Source organism: Bos mutus, chromosome 16 (genome assembly GCF_027580195.1).
Source record: "Bos mutus isolate GX-2022 chromosome 16, NWIPB_WYAK_1.1, whole genome shotgun sequence".
In the NCBI taxonomy this organism is placed as follows: domain Eukaryota; kingdom Metazoa; phylum Chordata; class Mammalia; order Artiodactyla; family Bovidae; genus Bos; species Bos mutus.
In genome coordinates, this window is record NC_091632.1 from 3,744,078 (window position 1) to 3,761,412 (window position 17,335).

The 17,335-nt window shown below is 54.1% G+C and overlaps 1 protein-coding gene across 1 annotated transcript in view; it reads left to right on the forward strand.

Annotated features, from left to right (window-relative positions):
• The window catches only part of RASSF5 (Ras association domain family member 5), a 73,093-nt gene that overhangs the window by 18,929 nt on the left and 36,829 nt on the right, over window positions 1-17,335 (forward strand). Inside the window, exon 2 of the mRNA XM_070384590.1 lies at window positions 8,264-8,385. Within this exon, the coding sequence (XP_070240691.1) occupies window positions 8,264-8,385 (122 nt within the window). The remainder of the gene's footprint in view (window positions 1-8,263; window positions 8,386-17,335) is intronic.

The window sequence follows — 17,335 nt, forward strand, 5'->3', positions numbered from 1 at the left end:
GGGCTGGCAACCTGCCTGCCAGGGCAGGAGACATAGATGTGGGTTTGATCCCTGGGTCAGGAAGAACCCCTGGAGGAGGGCATGGCAACCCACTCCAGTTTGCTTGCCTGGGAAATCCCAGGGACAGAGGAGCCTGATGGACTACAGTCCATAGGGTCACAGAGTCAGACACGACCGAAGCAACTCAGCACGCAGGTATGCATGCACACACATCATGCACTGAGTCGACAGGAATCCTGGTTCCCAGGCTCAGGAGTCCCTTCGTTGTAAGTGACAGCTGCTGTCTGCTGGGCATCTGCTATGTGCAGGCACTGTGGGGTGCTTTGAGTGAGTGAAGTCGTTCAGTCGTGTCCGACTCTTTGCGACCCCATGGACTGTAGCCTAACCAGGTTCCTCCATCCATGGGATGTTCCAGGCAAGAATACTGGAGTGGGGTGCCATTTCCTTCTCCAGGAGATCTTCCCGACCCAGGAATTGAACCCAGGTCTCCCACATTGTAGGCAGACGCTTTACCGTCTGAGCCACCAGGGAACATCCATGGGGTGCTTTACACACTCTAATTTTGGCAACAAAGCTGCTGGTAAGGAGGATATCATTACTTCCACTGTGCAGACGAGGAAATTGTGGCATCTCATAACCAATTAGAAGCAGAGCTTGTGCTCAGACCCTGATCTGTGTGGCTCTGGAGGCCAGATTTTGTGCACTTCAAAACTGATTGAGTGTTTTGCTCTTCTCACACTTTCCAAGGACCTCTACCGTGCACATTAAACAGTGTCCTTTAAGGGGCCACGTGGGTTGCCTGAGAATGTCTGACTTACAGCTGCCGAGTGGGTGCACTTTGGTGCTCCAGGCGTGTGTCCGTTGCCAGCTGCTTTTCTGCCATTCTTATCTTTGCACGCGATGTGGCAGTGGGCTCTGTTTGGGTGTCACAGAAAGCGGAGCTGCAGAGCCTGGGACTCTGAGCAGGGAGGGCGGAGAGTCCACTGCTTGTGGGGCTTGACCTTGACTGAGGAGCTGGCCTCTCTGGTACTCCGCGAGGAGCTCAGTGCCAGGATTTCTGGCTGTTGCCCCAGTAGCTCCTAATCTCCCAGGGATGAAGGGACTGTGGATGCAGGAACAGGCCAGGGCAGGTTCTCCCAGGCCAGGTGGCCTGGCTGGGCTGAGCCTCGAGCCGTGAACTGGCACTTCCCAGGACAAGGCAGAGGCCTTGGAGAGGAGCGTTCTTGCTGTTGCCTCCCAGGGCAGAGGAAGAAGCACCCCTCGCCCACATCACTGGGACCCATGCTCTCTTCTGGCCTTGGGTCACCCTAACCCCCATCCCTGATGAAGCCCATCCCTGGCATCAAGTAGTGTGGAGTAGGGAGGGCCAAGAGCAAGTGGAGGGGACGGTGTACCAGAAAGTAGGGCTCCTGAAAAGCAGCAAGGTGTGATGGATTTCCTCCCCCAGTTCTGCCACTCACTAGCCACAAGGGTCTCGAGAAGTCTCTTAACCTCTCCAAGCCTCAGTTTCCTCATCTCTAAAATAGGAGTGTGTGTGTTAGTTGCTTAGTCATGTCCAACTCTTTGCAACCCCATAGGCGGTAGCCCACCAGGCCCCTCTGTCCATGGGATTCTCCAGGCAAGAACACTGGAGTGGTTGCCATTTCCTTCTCCAAAAGGAACTATAGAAAGAAAGAAAGTGAAGTCACTCAGTTGTGTCCGGCTCTTTGCGACCTGTGGACTGTAGCCTACCAGCCTCTTCCAACCATGGGATTCTCCAGGCGAGAGCGCTGGAGTGGCTGCCATTCCCTTCTCCACTAAAACAGGAATAGAACAGTGGGACTGGAAACTCCCGTCCACGTGGAGACCCACATGCAGGTGTTTGCAGCGGCTTTACCCCATGCCTCCAGCACGTGGAGGCAACCAAGATGTCCTTCATAGGTGAATGCCTAAAGAAACCGCGGTCCATCCAGATGGTGGATTAACATTCAGAATTTAAAAGAGATGAAAAGACATGGAGGTACCTTAGACGCATACTGCTCAGTGAAAGAAGCCGGTCTGAAAAGGCTGTGGGGTATGTGGGACATTCTGGAGAAGACAAGACGACGGAGGCAGTAAAAACAAATCAGTGGTTACTGAGGATTAGTGAGGAGGAAGGGATGGGTAGGCAGAGCACAGAGATACTTAGGGCGGTGAAACTATGCTGTGAGACCCTGCCGTGCTGGGTGCATGTCGTCATCCATTTGTCCAAACCCGCGGGATGCACAGCACTGGGGCGGACCCTGACGTAAATTGTGGAGGGGTGACAGTGACCGCCCAGCAGGCCTCATCAGCTGTCACCGGGGCGCCACTCGGACAGGGATGTTAGTGAGGGGAGGCTGTGCATGTCTGGGGGCAGCGGGAACTCTCTATATACTTCCGCTCACTTTTGCTGTGAACCTAAAGCTGCTCTAAAGAATAAGTCTGATAGGGGTAGACACATGTCACACGTGCTTAGTATTGATCATGTGGAAGCATGTATGTGAAGTGTCCAGCACATTGGAGGTGGTGAATGCTGGTAGCTGCTGTCATTACGGTGTGGGTCCAGGAATTTTCTTTGTTCATTTTTTGGTGGTATTTTTTCTATTAGTAAAGAATATAGATTCAATTAAAAAAATTCAAAAGCAAAATTTAGGAACTGTAAAGAGGAAAAACACTTGAAATCTCATTACTCAGAGCAAACATATCACCTTCCAGATTTCTCTCTGTGCATAATGTGTATGTAGGTATGTGTATGTTTTTATATAACCAGGACCATAAAACAGAACCTTTTTTCTCTTTCAGTGATAAACTTGTGGACCTCTTTCCAAACTGATCAGTATGAATCTACATCATCTTATGTAACGGCTAAATAGTATTCCATTTTAAAATGTAACTGTAACTGGCCCCCTGTAGATGGATATGGGGTATTTCTAGTATTTTGTTGGCATGAACAACTGTGTGATGAACCTTTTTGTGCAGACATATTTAGAGACAGATAAATACATATTCCTGCAGGAAACTGGTACCACCAAGAAGGCAAGAACCTTCTCATGTACCCACATCCTCTTTAATACTAAAAGTTATCAACCTTGGTTAGCAACTTTCTCTTCTGAAACTAAAGCAAGATTTTAGAAGTTCAAATATTAGAGGGGCTGGGTAGGAATGCAGGGAGGAGAGACAGCTCAGGTAGGCAGAGGTGCCTCCCTGAGGTGGGGAGGCTTGCCCATCTCCAGGCTCTGTGTGCAGCTGGCGCCTCACCTGTGAGGGGGGTTGAGGCTGGGGGCCTCCCCTGCTCAGCCTGAGGAGGGGGCGCAGTGGGGGTCTGAGGGACTTCCCAGGTGGCTCCGTGGTAAAGAACCTGCCTGCCAATGCCGGAGGTGGAGTTCAGTCCCTGGATCGGGAAGATCCCCTGGAGGCGGGCAGGGCAACCCACTCTAGTATTCTTGCCTGGAGAATCCATGGACAGAGGAGCCTGGCAGGTCACAAAGAGTCACGTGAGGATGTGTCCGGACCTTTGTGTCAGGACACAGTGGGTCTTGGGGGAGGTCAGCGACACTGATGCCTGGAGCACAGACGGGCTTCCGGGATGCGGACACCAGGGGCCGTGACCGCTGGGGAGGCCGACTTGGGTTTTAGCCGCTTAATAAAAATAGTTACTATTTATCGATCTCTTAGTTTGCGCCAGGTGTTATGATTTACATAATTACCTCATTTAATGCTCTTAGCAGCACTGTAAAGCAGGTACTTGCCCCAAGTCCACCCTCTTTCCATTTCCCCATAGCACAGGACAGGTCCCAAGGAGAACGGGGGGAAGTGGTTAGTTTGTTCCAAGGCTGACCTTGTCCAGGAAGGCCTGGGGTACCCAGAGGACAGACACAGAGCTCATAGACTCAGAGGCTGCTACGCTTCCCCACGGGCCTCGGAAGTGGCTCTGGTCACGGGGTGAGAAGCTGCTCTTCGCTCACCTGGGAGCGACCGCTGGGAGGCCTGTGGGCGCGCTGTAACCAGGCTCTGAGTCCCAGGAGCCTGCCCGCCCTCACCCCACATCCCGCCTCCGGCCGGGGGAGGGAGAGTAAAGCGGACCAGCTCCTTGCTGTCTTGAGATCTTGCTTACAAGCCTGGGGTGAAAGGGCCTGATGGGTTTCTTATCAACAGAATTCATCTGGTTGAGAAAAATTAGCCTCTATGTAGGCCTGTGTGCCTGTGTGTGTGTGTGCGTGTGTGTGCATTTGGCAACTGGGGTCAGGCAAGAACTAACTTTGGCAGCCCTGGGGACTAAAGGGAGGTTTGTAGCTTTTGTATCTTGGAAAACAATCTCCAAAATGTTCCAGGCAGAGTTCACCTCCTCCGGGGTAAAGTGGAAGAAAGATGCATCTTGGGACTCGTTTGCCATGGCCTCTGGACCTGACCCCCTCGCTGGGGACGGTGCCTTTGGTGTGACCTTCAGGGATCCAGAAGGCCAGGAGCGGGGCCGGTGGAGGTGGTGGAGGTCCCGGCCTTGGCTCAGCTCTCCACCTGCTCCTTCCTCTGCCAGGCTGCACTGACCCCTTGGGTCTGTGAGGAACCCCCTCTGTTTGAGACTGAGGGCTCTGGGTTCTTAATTCTGCCCAGGGTTTGTGCTATGGGTTGAATTATATCCCCCACACCTACAAACATGCTGCAGTTCTCATCCCAGTACGTCAGAATGTGAACTTGTTTGGAAACAAGTTAGTAGCAAGCGTAATTAGTCAGGAAGAGGTCTGCCTCAGAGGGTAAAGAATCTTCCTGCAGTGTGGGAAACCTGGGTTCAATCCCTGGGTCAGGAAGACCTCCTGGAGGAGGGCATGGCAACCCACTCCAGTGTTGTTGCCTGGAGAATCCCCATGGACAGAGGAGCGCGGTGGGCTACAGTCCATGGGGTCACACAGAGTCGGACACGACTGAGCGACTAAGCACAGCACAGGAGGAGGTCGTGCTCCAGTAGGAGAGTCCCCTAACCCAATACGACTGGCGTCACATGAAGGTGACCGGGTGCAGGCACAGCCCACGGGGACAGCAGGCCCTTGGGACCTGTCCTGTGCTATGGGGAAACGGAAGGAGGCTGGACTCAGAGATGGAGGCAGAGAGTGCAGTCCTGCAGCTACAGGCCGAGGGACACCAGAGATCTTGCCAGCACACTCCCAGAAGCCGGGAAGAGGCAAGGAAGCGTCCTCCCGCAGTCTCCAGGAGGAGCGTGACCCTCCTGACAACTTGATTTCAGACTGCTAGCCTCCAGAACTGAGAGAGAATAAATTTCAGTCCTAAGCCACCTGGTGGGTGGTGCTTTGTTAGAGCAGCAAGGAATCCAGCAAGGCCTGGGTCTGAGGGTGCCCCAAGAGCCCTTCCCCATCCGGACACACGGGCCCCTCCTTGGAGAAGGGTCTGTCTGGGGGTGCTCCGCCATCTTTCCTTCTGTCTTGGGGGAAAGATGGCCCGTGAGGGCTGAAGTGCTAGGCCCTGGTGGAACACGGCCCTGCCTTTGCAGCCTCGTGACTGTTGGTACTCAGAGCCCCGGGGGCCTGCCGGCTGCTGGCTGTGCTGGTGGGGTCCGCTTCTGGTGCGCAGAAGGGCCTGAGGACTCTGACTTCATCTCTGCTAAGCCCTGGGCTTAGCGTTTCCAGGCGCCAGGAAATATCAAGACGTGCTTTGGTAGTTTTGCTCCGGTCTGTGATTCCATGGTCTGATGGGACAGACTCCACTGGTGTTCAAGTGTGCTTTTTATAAAATCCTGAACCACTCCGCCTGGACTCTTCTGTTCCCTGGCTCTGTCCAGCTCAGCATCAGACCCATAAGAAAAAAATAAGTAAGTCTCCGTGTGGTTTCGGTGCTCTTTTCAGAGCGTGTGTGTGTCAGTGAGAGACAGGCATGGAGAGATTGCGGTGCGCAGGTGGACAGAGTGCCCGAGTTGGCAGGGCACAGCTGAAAGAAGAGACTGCAGGCGGTGTCCTCTGTCTAGATGCTCTCGCCTTTGGGAGCCAGGGCAGCCCTCCCTCGGGGCAGAGCTGGCAGGCTCCCACCGGCTGGCAGCCCCGGAGCATCCTTTACACTCTGAGCCCCCCGGGAGCTGCACAGATGTGTCCTGGGAGTGGAGCCCGGACCAAGGCTTCTCTGTGGGCCCTGGCCTCGGGGCTCCCTTATCGAAGCCCTGGCGTTTCTGGGCACCACGGGCAGCGGAGACTCGGCCTGCACACCCTCCCTGCTGCCTTCCACCCTGCCAGGGGTGAGGTCGTCCTCACACTGGGCAGGAATTCTCTGGGGGCCCAGGAATGCATGGGGGTGCTGGGAGGGGTATGGTGCGTGGCTCCGAGCAGGCTCCACGCAGCCCCTGCGCAGGCGAGACCGCTTCCGTGGAGGAGGGCCAGGAAGGCCTGGGTGGGCTCTGAAGGAGGAGGCGGTGTGGTGGGCCTGGCTGCGTGCACGGGGGAGGTGAGCAGCAGGGCTGAGCGCCATCCTGGAGGGTGCTCGGGACTTCAGAGTGTGGAGTCAGAAGGCGGCAGAGTTCTGGAATTCCCAGGTGCTACGCTGTGGCATCAACAGCAGAAACTGTCCAATGGGGGTGGTCCCTGCGCTCAATCTTTGGGGACAGAAGAGAAGGTGGTAGCTTGAAGAGAGTGGTGGTCTCACTCCAAATGCCGCCCCGCCCCCCGCCGAGAGCCTGGGGAGAAGAGGAGACCCACCTCCACCATCAGCCCCAGGCAGAGCGCTTCAGCAGCTTTAAGAAGACCTTCCAAGGACTCCCCTGGTGTCCCAGCAGTTAGGAGTCCTTGCAGTGCAGGGGACGTGGGTTCAATCCCCGGCTGGGGGGCGAGGATCCCGCATCCCTGGGATGTGTGCCACAGCTACTGAAGCCGGCACGCCGTACCTAGAGAGCCTGCGTGCCTCAAAACATCCCACAGGACACGAGGAAGACCCTGAGAGCCGCACGTAAGATCCAACACAACCACACAAGTCCTCAATAATTTTTTTTTTAAAGAAGGCAGTCCCAATGTGCCGAGGTTCTGGAGCTTGTTGAAAGGAAGAAGGCCGAGCCTTCATCAATCAGAAGCTTTCCTCGTCCCCAGGTTACCCAGATGGGCCCAGGCTGTCATGCCCACCCCACACACCCACGTCACCATCGGACAGCCTTCTCACGGACACTGTGGCCGCCTCCCCAGCTGGGCCTTCCAGCTGAGCTGTGGCACCTGCAGGACAGGTGACCCCGGCAGGCCCAGCGGATTCTGTGGGAGCCAGCCTCAGATCGGGGCATTGCCCGTCTGGGGGAACTGGCCTCAGATCGGGGCACTGCTCATTCTGGGGAGCCAGCCTCAGATTGGGGCATTGCTCGTTCTGGGGGAGCCAGCCTCAGATCAGGACATTGCCCATCTGGGGGACACATCCTCAGATCGGGGCATTGCCCGTCTGGGGGAGCCAGCCTCAGGTCTGTGGGAGCCAGCCTCAGATCGGGGCACTGCCCGTCTGGGGGAGCCAGCCTCAGATCGGGGCACTGCTCATGGGCGTGTGCTCCCTTCTCTTGCTGCCGTCCTGCTTCGCTCCCATCCTCCATACACCCCATCCCCTCACTGGTCCCAGCCTTGCTGCCTCCTGCCCTTTTCAGCTTCACCTCCTTTCTGCCCGGGAGGTTCCAGAGAGGCAGCTGTGGCTTGGCCAGTGAGCTGTGTGTCATTGGGCACCTCGCTTTACCTCTCTGAGCCTCAGCTTCCCTATCTTGAAGGTATTCTCCTACGCCCTTCTCAACTCTAGATGTGAACATTGTTTAGGAAATAAAGGTGAGGTTTTCCCTGAGGAACCTAGTTTGGGATGCTGACTGTAGGCTGTGTCAGCCGGGTTAAAGAAGCTGACACATTTCTAGATGGGGTAGGGTCAGAAACAGGTGACAGCCCTTCCCGTTGATGATAACAACGGGACAACAGAAATTAGTAGAGAGCGCACCAGCCTGAAGGCAGATGACCTAAGAGAAAGTCATCAAAGTCCCCCAGCCCCAGTTTCCCCTCTGTAATGCAGCAGTAATAACGGTCGCAGGGCCACAGGCAACAGCAGAGGTGGGAGCAGTCTGTGACCGGTAAAGCACCTCCTCACCTCCACGTGCACGGTGGGGTGGGGAGCCGGCAACACTGCCCCCCCCACCCGGGGGTCTCCCCTCCTCTGGCCTCCGCTTCCCTCCTGAGCGCCCTTCCCTCTGGGAGCCGCATGCTGCCCCCAGGGCATTTCTCTGGCCACTAATCCCCCTGCGGTTCTCTCCCTCCAGACTGTAAATTCACCTGCCACCCGGAGTGCCGCAGCCTGATCCAGCTGGACTGCACTCAGCAGGATGGCGCCAACCGGGACAGACCGTCTCCAGAGAGCACCCTTGCTGTGACCTTCAGCCAGGTAGGCAGCACAGACCGCGGGGTTTGACCTCTGAGGGTCCGGGCTCCCCTCACCCCCACGAGCGCTGGTGAGTGGGAGGTGCACGGGCGTTCCACATTTGCCGTATGTCGGCGTCGCGTTCTTGCCGGGTCCCATTCTCACCGGGTGTCGGCGTCCCCTTCTCACCGGGTGTCGGGGTTCTGTTCTTGCTGGATGTCGGGGTCCCGTTCTCTCCGGATGTTGGGGTTCCGGATGTCGGGGTCCCGTTCTCGCCAGATGAAGTCCATGGCACACACTCAGATTCTTCACCCAGTTCATGGGGCGGGGGGCAGGTGGCTACACCGCCAAAGCAATCCTCCGCTGCACTGAGTCCTCCAACTCAGCCCCATTCTGGCACTTCTGCGATCACCACTCCAGATACCGATCTCAAGGCCATGCTCTCACCCGTGCCCCTGACCCATTGGCTACAGATCCAGGTTTCCACAGCCCCCTCCTGGGGCTCAGTTACTTTGCTACTGCAGCTCTCAGAACTCAGAGGCATCTTTGGCCCACTAGATTACCAGTTTATTATAAAAGGATGTAATGGGAACATCCTGATCGAAGAGATGCAGAAGGCAAAGTAGGCAGGAGGGACACAGAGCTTCCATGCCCTCTCCCAGCCCTGCTCTCTCCACACCTCCCTGTGTTCACCCACCCAGCTCTCCAGCCCCATCCTTTTGGGGTTTTATGGTGGCTTCATTACACAGACATGACTGATCAATTCCCTGGCCACTGGCAACCGATTCATCCTCCAGCCCCTCCCCACTCCCCAGAGGCCTGGGGGCTGGGAAGGAAAGTTCCTACCTCTATAACTTGGTAGGTTCTCCTTAGGTGGGGTCCAAAGTCACCTCATCAACATAGGAAACATCTTTCTTGCTCTCTGTACTTAGGAAGTTCCAAGGGTTTTTGGAACTCTGTGCTGGAAATGGAGAGAGACCAAGGATATGCTTCTTGTGATAAATCGCAGGGTGGCACACCCCTTGCCAAGGGGCTGGGGGCATGGAACAGGGTGGAAGGCACAGGGAAGCCTGATGCTCTTGAGAAGTGCCCTGTAGTCCACCCAGGCACGGAGCCTGCCTTGTGCTAGGGCTCCAGCCATGGGGTGCGGTATGGGTGGGGGCGGGAGTCCCAGGGAAAGCTCCTGAGGGTCCTCTGAAGTCTCGTAGCCCTGGGGTAGCGGGGGCGCTGGCACTGAGGCTTCTCAGTGCGTTGTCCTGCCAGCCAGCCAGCCAGACCAGGCCAGCTTCAGAGGGACTACACAAGTGTTTCCCTGTGTCAGAGAACCAGGAAGTTGATGCCCAAAGCAGTTCTTGATCCTGGGCTTTGCCAAGGCACTTGAACCAGGATGTATTCGACCTTTGATGTCAAGCCTTTGGGAGGGAGACAGGAGAGCCTTGTTTTTAATTCCTGCATTGAACACACATTGATTTACCTGCTATGTGCCAAGCACTGGTAAGAGTGGGGATCCTCAGAGAGCTTACATTCTGGCAGGGGAGGCAAAATACAACCAAATAGTATATACTGTGATACATGTTTCAATAAAAGTATGAACCAAGTGTTCTGAGTATACAGTGCACAGGAAGTGCGGCTGTTTCTGTTGGGAGAAATCAGGGAATACTTCCCAGAGGAGGTGACATTGCCTCTAAGCCGTAGTGTATGAGTCGAAGGTTGTTGGTCAAGGAAATAAGGAGTGTCCCAGGACGTCATCTATTTATTTATTTAACAAATATGTTTTGAATGTAGACCATGTGCCAAGCCCAGGAATGCTGGGGACTTACAGTCAAGTCCCAATACAGTCCTACTTGACTTGATACAGTCCAGTAGGAGCAGCACTTTGAATAAACCCCCGGTTTCTGAGGGCAAAGCCCTGGGTGTCATGAGAGACAACACAGATGCTGGATGACTGGTTATTTCCTCAAGAGAGTACGAGTGGGCCTGGGGAACTGGGGTCCAGTCCCAGGTCCCCAGACTCGCCACCCACACATGCTTTCTCTAGCCATGATGGCCTGCTCAACCATGTTCAGTCACCGGGTCCACCCATGGGTGCTACCAGCCTCCCTGCTGCTATTCCCCAGGCCTTTCCTCCCACTGGGAAAGCAGTTCAGGGGGCAAATATGATGCATACTTTTATTAAAATGATATGAAATCAGTTCTAAAAGTCTGTGTCTCTGGGAGAAACTTGCAGACACCAAGGCACCTGGCCTCCCCTTTCCACCGCTCCATCGCCCCGTGGCCGGGGCTGGACCGAGACACCGGGAGCCCGAGCCGTGGGGCAGCCCGCCATCCCCCCGTGACGGTGGGCCGGTGGGAGGTGTCGTCCCAGTCTCAGTCCCGGGCATCACGAACAGAGCTGTGGAGTTCTACACTCAGCACAAATACTCCTAGAACAAGCTGCCAGCCCTTGTGACGTAGTGTCTTGGAAATTCACAGATTATGAAAAGGAGGTTGCCCTGTACCCCATCCGCAATCAGTGGCAACATAGAAATAACTTAAACACGTCAAGGAAGATGAACACACGTATTATGCGGAGCTGTACAGTCCAGACCATCTCATGCTGTATGTGCCCCTACCATTCATTGGATATCACGGCAAAGGCCCCGAGGATGACACCGTGTCTGTATTAACCTGGGATTATGGAGGGCATGCTGAACAGTGAGAAAAGCTATGATTCAGCCCAGTTTCACTGCTGCTGCCTGTCTGAGGCTTCCTGGCATTGGAAGAAACCAGTACATTGATACGATGAATCAGTGTAGATCATCAAAACATTTTTTCAGCAGGAAAACTGCCTGTCACTTTTTACCAGTAAAGCTGGTGGTAAAGAATCCGCCTGCAATGAGGGAGACCTGGATTCGATCCCTGGGTTGGGAAGATCCCCTGGAGAAGGAAAAGGCTACCCAGTCCAGTATTCTGGCCTGGAGAATTCCATGGACTATATAGTCCCTGGGGTCACAGATTTGGACACGACTGAGCAACTTTCTGGAGAAGGAAATGGCAACCCACTCCAGTACCTTTGCCCGGAAAATCCCATGGACTGGAGTGACTTTCACTTTTCAATTGCCATCGAGGCATAGTGGGTGGTGAAGGCTGGCTGTATCACGGAAGATGACATAAAGATGTGCACTTTGCCTGAGAAATGCACTATTGATAAGATCATTGGTGCAGGCCCTCAGCTCTCTGGATCACTAGATTACAGTGTGGTACATAGCTTTATGGGGCTTCCCAGATGGTGCTGATGGTAAAGAACCTGCCTGCCAGTGCAGGAGACCTAAGAGATGTAGGTTTGATCCCTGGGTCAGGAAGATCCCCTGGAGGAGGGCGTGGCCACCCACTCCATTATTCTTGCCTGGGGAATCCCATGGATAGAAGAGCTTGGCGGGCTATGGTCCACAGGGTCGCACAGAGTTGGACACAACTGAAGCAACTTGGCATGCGTGCACATTGTTTATGTAACAGAGCGTTTATCTGGATGCACCAGTATCTGGTGACAGCAGTTTAGCAATTCCTCCTCTTGGCCACGTTGTAATGAATCAGTGCAAGGTGATTATTTTGAAACGCTTTAAGGTATTCGTTTCAATAGATGAGCATACTAATGAGAGCTTACAAATGTCCTTGAGATAGACCTGTCCCTGGTTTAAAATGTGTGAAGTACTGCTGATTGGAAGTTGCCCGTAAGAAAGGCCCCCTGGTGATTCAGTGGTAAAGAATCCACCTGCCAATGTGGGAGACACGGGCTTGATCCTTGATCCAGGAAGATCCCACATGCAGTGAGGCAACTAAGCCAGGGCACCATAACTACTGAGCCTGTGCTCTGGAGCCTGGGAGCCACAACCGCTGCAGCTCCCGTGCCCTGGAGCCCGTGCTCCACAGCAAGAGGAGCCCCGGCAACGAGAAGGAGTCCAGCTAGAGAGTCCCTGCCGCTTGCCGCAACTAGAGAAAAGTTAGCGCAGCAGTGAAGACCCAGCATGGCCATAAATAAATCAATAAAAATTATTTTTTTAAAAAAAGAAGGGACAAGTAATACATTTGGATCAACTTCATTCATCGTGGAGGAATGTCCGATTCCTAAACAGATTCAAGTAACTCATGTATTTAGTATGAGAAGAAAACTTTTGTACATCCTCCACACGCTTCAGAATTGGAGCTGTCTATACCAGAGTCTGCATGTAACCAGACCTCTCGGGAGGGCCGTGCCCCGTCCAGGGTGAGAAAAGGAAGGGAGACAAATCTGACCCCCAAGCCCTGGTGAATGATGCAGACTTTTGTGGAAGACTTTCTTTAGAAGGTGGAGGAGGGAAGTTACATAGCCCACAATAGAGCAACGTCTTCTAAATATCTTAGACTATTTCCCCCACTTTCTTTTCCATTGGGAACTTCCAAGTCTGTCTGCTTTCTGTTCTCCTCGAGCCTGCCCAGCCCACTACATCCTGGGCTTCTACTTTGAGTCTCTGTTTCTCCCTCTGGAGCAGCAGGTCTCAGATGGGGGTGGTTTTGCCCTCCCCTCTCCACTGGGTCATGGGCAGGGACTGGAGACATTTTTAGCAGACACAGCTTGGAGGAGGCTACTAGCACCCAGTAGGCAGAGGCCTGGGATGCTGCTAAATGATTCCAGTTGTACAGGAAAGCCCCCCACCCCATTTCACCACCCGCACAACAAAGAATCATCTAGACCCAAATGTGAACAGTGCAGTTTGAGAAACCCAAACTAAACCCCACTTAGCCAGCACTCTCAAGTGCCAGGGCGGGGTGGGGCAGGGGGAGAGGTGGGGGGAGGGGGGCAGGAAGCCCCAGAGCAGGGCCTGGAGTTTGCTGGATGCCTGTCTCATCCTCAGAATTTCAACAGTGAGCAGGTGTTTCCAAGTCTGAGTATTTGGGAGGAGAGTGACTCCCCTCCTTCTGTTGGGGAGACGTGTCAACCTTGGAATTTTCTGACAAACTGAATCAGGGCTGTGTCTAGAGCAGAACCACCACAAAAATACAGAAGGAGCCAAGAGCCCCTCGTGGGTGCCGAGCAGCCCCCATGGCAGCCAGCCTGGAGTGGGGTTTGCTCAGTGGGGTTTGCTCCGGGGCCAGCTGGGTTGGGCTGCAGTGTTTGCCTTGGACAGGCCCGGCTGCATGCTTCAGCACAACTGGAGCAGCACCTAGCCTTCTATCAATAAAACCTGGGCCCTGCTCCAGCCTCACTCGCCTTTTCTAAAAAGCCTGTTTGTGCTGATTTCCGCCTTGGCTTGATTTTCTGTTGCATACCAGGATGGAGCTTTGCGTTCACCTTGGCCTCGTCACCTGGTCTGAGCTATCCAAATGTTCGAGTGCCATTTTCGGGCGGGGGTGGGGGAGGGGATTTTCAGGGGGTGGGGAGGGCCCTGATCAGAGCTCTGCCAGTTTGGAGACACATGACTGTTAGGAGGTCTTGGCCTGGTGGCATTTCTCCGCTCTGCTGTTGAAGGAAAAGAAAAATCATTGATCTTCCTCCATCCAGAAGGAACCACTGTTCGTTAACATTTTTACATTTTCTTCCTGTACATTCATACATTTTTCAAAACACAGTTGAGATCATCCTGTCGATAAGTGTTTGGCCTCAACCTTTGAAAAGCAGTAATCCCAGGTTCAGGCTGTCTTCTCTCTGCCATGCCAGACAGAGGTGGGGAGGAGGGAAGACGGGGCGGGTGTTTAGGGGGTGGGAACGGGCTTAGAGCCCCAGCTGCACTCAGAAGGCTTGTGGGTTGTGCACGTCTCTCCCAGGTGGAGAAACAGAGGAGGCGCGGCTGCGAGCTTCCCATGCCTTTGTCAGTCTCTCCTTGGAGATCACCAAGGTCTGGGATGACTGACTTTTCTCTTGGGCACCCTTTGCTGACCAAGCAAATCCCTTCAAGTCCGCCCAGATCCCCTCTTCAGTTTAAGGCTGTTTCCTAGAGGGCGTGGTTGCCATCAGCTGAAGACCACAATACCTTGCCAGAACTGCTGCAGTTCCCTTGTTTGGGGGCATGCCCCGAAGACTTTACCCTTCCGGTGGTGCGGAAGTTGCTCTTACCCCGTCCCCCTGTGATGAAAGAATCCCAGGGGCTCCCCAGTGCCCTCTGGACGAAGTGAGACCTCTGCTGGTTTGGCTTGGTCCTTTCCATGCCTACCCGAGAGCGGAAGCCCTTGCCCACAGCTGTGGATTCTTACCAGGACCTGCTGCTGCCCAGAGGGACGTGGCAGCTCTGTGCCCGGCTTTTGGTGCCCCTTTCCTTGGCACGTGGAAGGCACAGGCGACAAGACAAAAACAGCAGCACTCTCCCTCCCGCTCAACTCTCTTGCGGCCAGCGATGGGATCTCCTGTCCATCGGGCCCAGATTCCCCCGCTCCTGGTGGCACCCCAGAACCCAGGAGCAGGATTCAGAAACGAGGCTCTCCGTCCCAGTCTGCGAGTCCAGCCCGTCCCGCTGCAGTCCCCAAACCTCCCCCAGGCGAGTCCAGCCCGTCCCGCTGCAGTCCCCAAACCTCCCCCAGGCGAGTCCAGCCCGTCCCGCTGCAGTCCCCAAACCTCCCCCAGGCGAGTCCAGCCCGTCCCGCTGCAGTTCCCAAACCTCCCCCAGGCGAGTCCAGCCCGTCCCGCTGCAGTCCCTAAACCTCGCCCAGGCGCTTCCCACAGCGAGGACTCTGGCCATATCAATAATCCACCTGTGCTACTCTTTACTTAATATTCCTCTTCAAATAGATTTCTTTTATTAAACTTAAACTTATGTTACAGGGAAAAGTTTCAGTCCTTGAATCACCATTCATGTACTTAGGATTTTTTTTTCCTGATACACATAATTAATATTTAATCTCTAAAATTAAAAAAGCAGCATGCCTAAGGACTGTCTCAGATTCCTTCCACATGTAATGATAGAGCCAGGCATTGCTTTAAAGTCCTCTCCGCTGCCCTCAGTGGGCAGCAGAGACTGCTCTCCCCAAATACCAGCGCACTGGGTCCAGCCACTGCCTCCTGGGCACTGTGATCAGTGGAGAGAACTGTAGGGGTACCAGGAAGGAAATTCCAGCCACTGGCACTAAGACCCATGTGGTTTTCCAAAGGAGGCGTGGATCTGCGTGTACTGACAAGGGATGGTGCCAACAGAGACAAGTCACTCAGTGGTACATAAAGACAATCAATTTGTACCTTGTACATGTGTGTGTGTGTGTAAATGTGTGTGAGAGTGAGGGCCTGCAGGGCACCCAGCCAACTGCTGGAAGATATTTCACCTTGGGAGGGGGTGGGGGGTGACCAGGGTAGAGTGAGAGAACCCTTGACTTTTGCCCTTTGCTTCGGGGCTATTTGAATAACCCGATGCTGTCCAGATGGTTCTAGTGTAATATTTCTAAAAGGTAATACCTGTTTTCTTAAAAGAAGGACTCTTGGCCTGGATGACAGGAGAGCCCGGTTCTAATTCAGACTGTGCAGATGACATTGTGGACGTGTGACGGGCACAAGACTCTTAGCTTCCCTGAGCCTCAGGTTTCTCCTCTGAGCGATGGTGGTTCTGTGGCTTGGTATCACCAGGTAACATTCCAGGGCCGTCCCTGTGCCTTCAACAGCCTTACTGGATTTTTTTTTTATCATGTCGCCCTGTGATGGAAGCCCCGGGCAGCTTCCTATTACCCTCAAAGTCAGCCTGAATCTGGATTAGCACACAAAACTCTTCACTGTCTGGCTCTGCCTACTCTCCACAATACCAGAAAGATGCATTCTTCTCCTGGACATAAACCCAGGACACTATGGTTTTGTGGTTTGCTGGGCACTCTCGCTACAAGACACGATTATCCCCTTCTTTGCGGCCTCTTATTGCTCTGCTCTGTTGATAAAAGGACTCGAGACCGTGTCCGCCTTCACCAAGGGACGGGGGCTGGCCGGCTGGCCTTTCAGCCCTCCCGGTCGGGCCGCCCAGACTTTCTCCGCGTGTCCCCCGCCCCGCCGCCCCTGGCAGCCCCCCGCGGTCCTCCCCTCGCAGGACGCCCGCTGCAATCGCCTCCCACGGCCCCCCGCAGGCACGGAGCGGTGACCCAGCTGGTCTGGAGAGCCGGGTTTCCTGCCTCCCGGCCCTGTCCTGTCTCCGCGGCCGCACCTCCGTTGCCCTGCCCTGCCCCTGCCGAGGGCTCGCTTCTCCGAACCCTTCAGGAGGATGCCCCAGCCCCCAGCGCCGCGCCACACGCCGAACCCAGAGCCGCCACACGGGGGAGCCCCGGAGCCGGAAGGGAAGACCCGCGGGGACCGGGTCTGCCTCTGCAGAGGCTGGGGCTTCCTTAGGAGCACTCCCGATAGATGCGTGCGCGCCTCTCCAGGGATTCTGGCCCTGGGTCTCCTGTGAAACGCTCTAAAGGTTTATCAGGCTGAATTGTGATACCCACGTTAGCTAACATTTGTTGAGGCACACCATGTGCTCTGTCTGCTTCTTTAATCAATTATTGAGAAAGGGGTGTTGAAATCTCCAACTCTAATTGTAGATTTGGCCACTTCTCCTTCCAATTCTATCTTGTACTTTGAAGCTCCATCATTCAGTACGTAAACACTTAACATTATTACAGTCTCTGGATTAATTGACCTTTTTCATTATGAAATAAACTTCTTTATCTTTGGCAATATTCTTTGTTCTGAAATTGACTTTGATGTTGATATAGCCACTGCGGCGTTCTTTTGATTACCATTAGCATGTTATTTCTTTATCCATCCTTTAATTTTAGGCTATTTGTGTCTTTATATGTAAAGGTCGTGTCTTTATATGTAAAGGTCATGTCTTACAGAAAGCAAGTAGTCGGATCTTGTTTTTCTTAATCCAATTGGATCATCTCTGCTCTTTGAGTTATTTAGTTCATTTGCATTTAATGTGGTTATTGATATAATTAGATTTGAAGTCTATCATCTTGCTGTTTGTTTTCTATTCGCCCTATTTGTTCTTTGTTTCCTTTTCTTCCT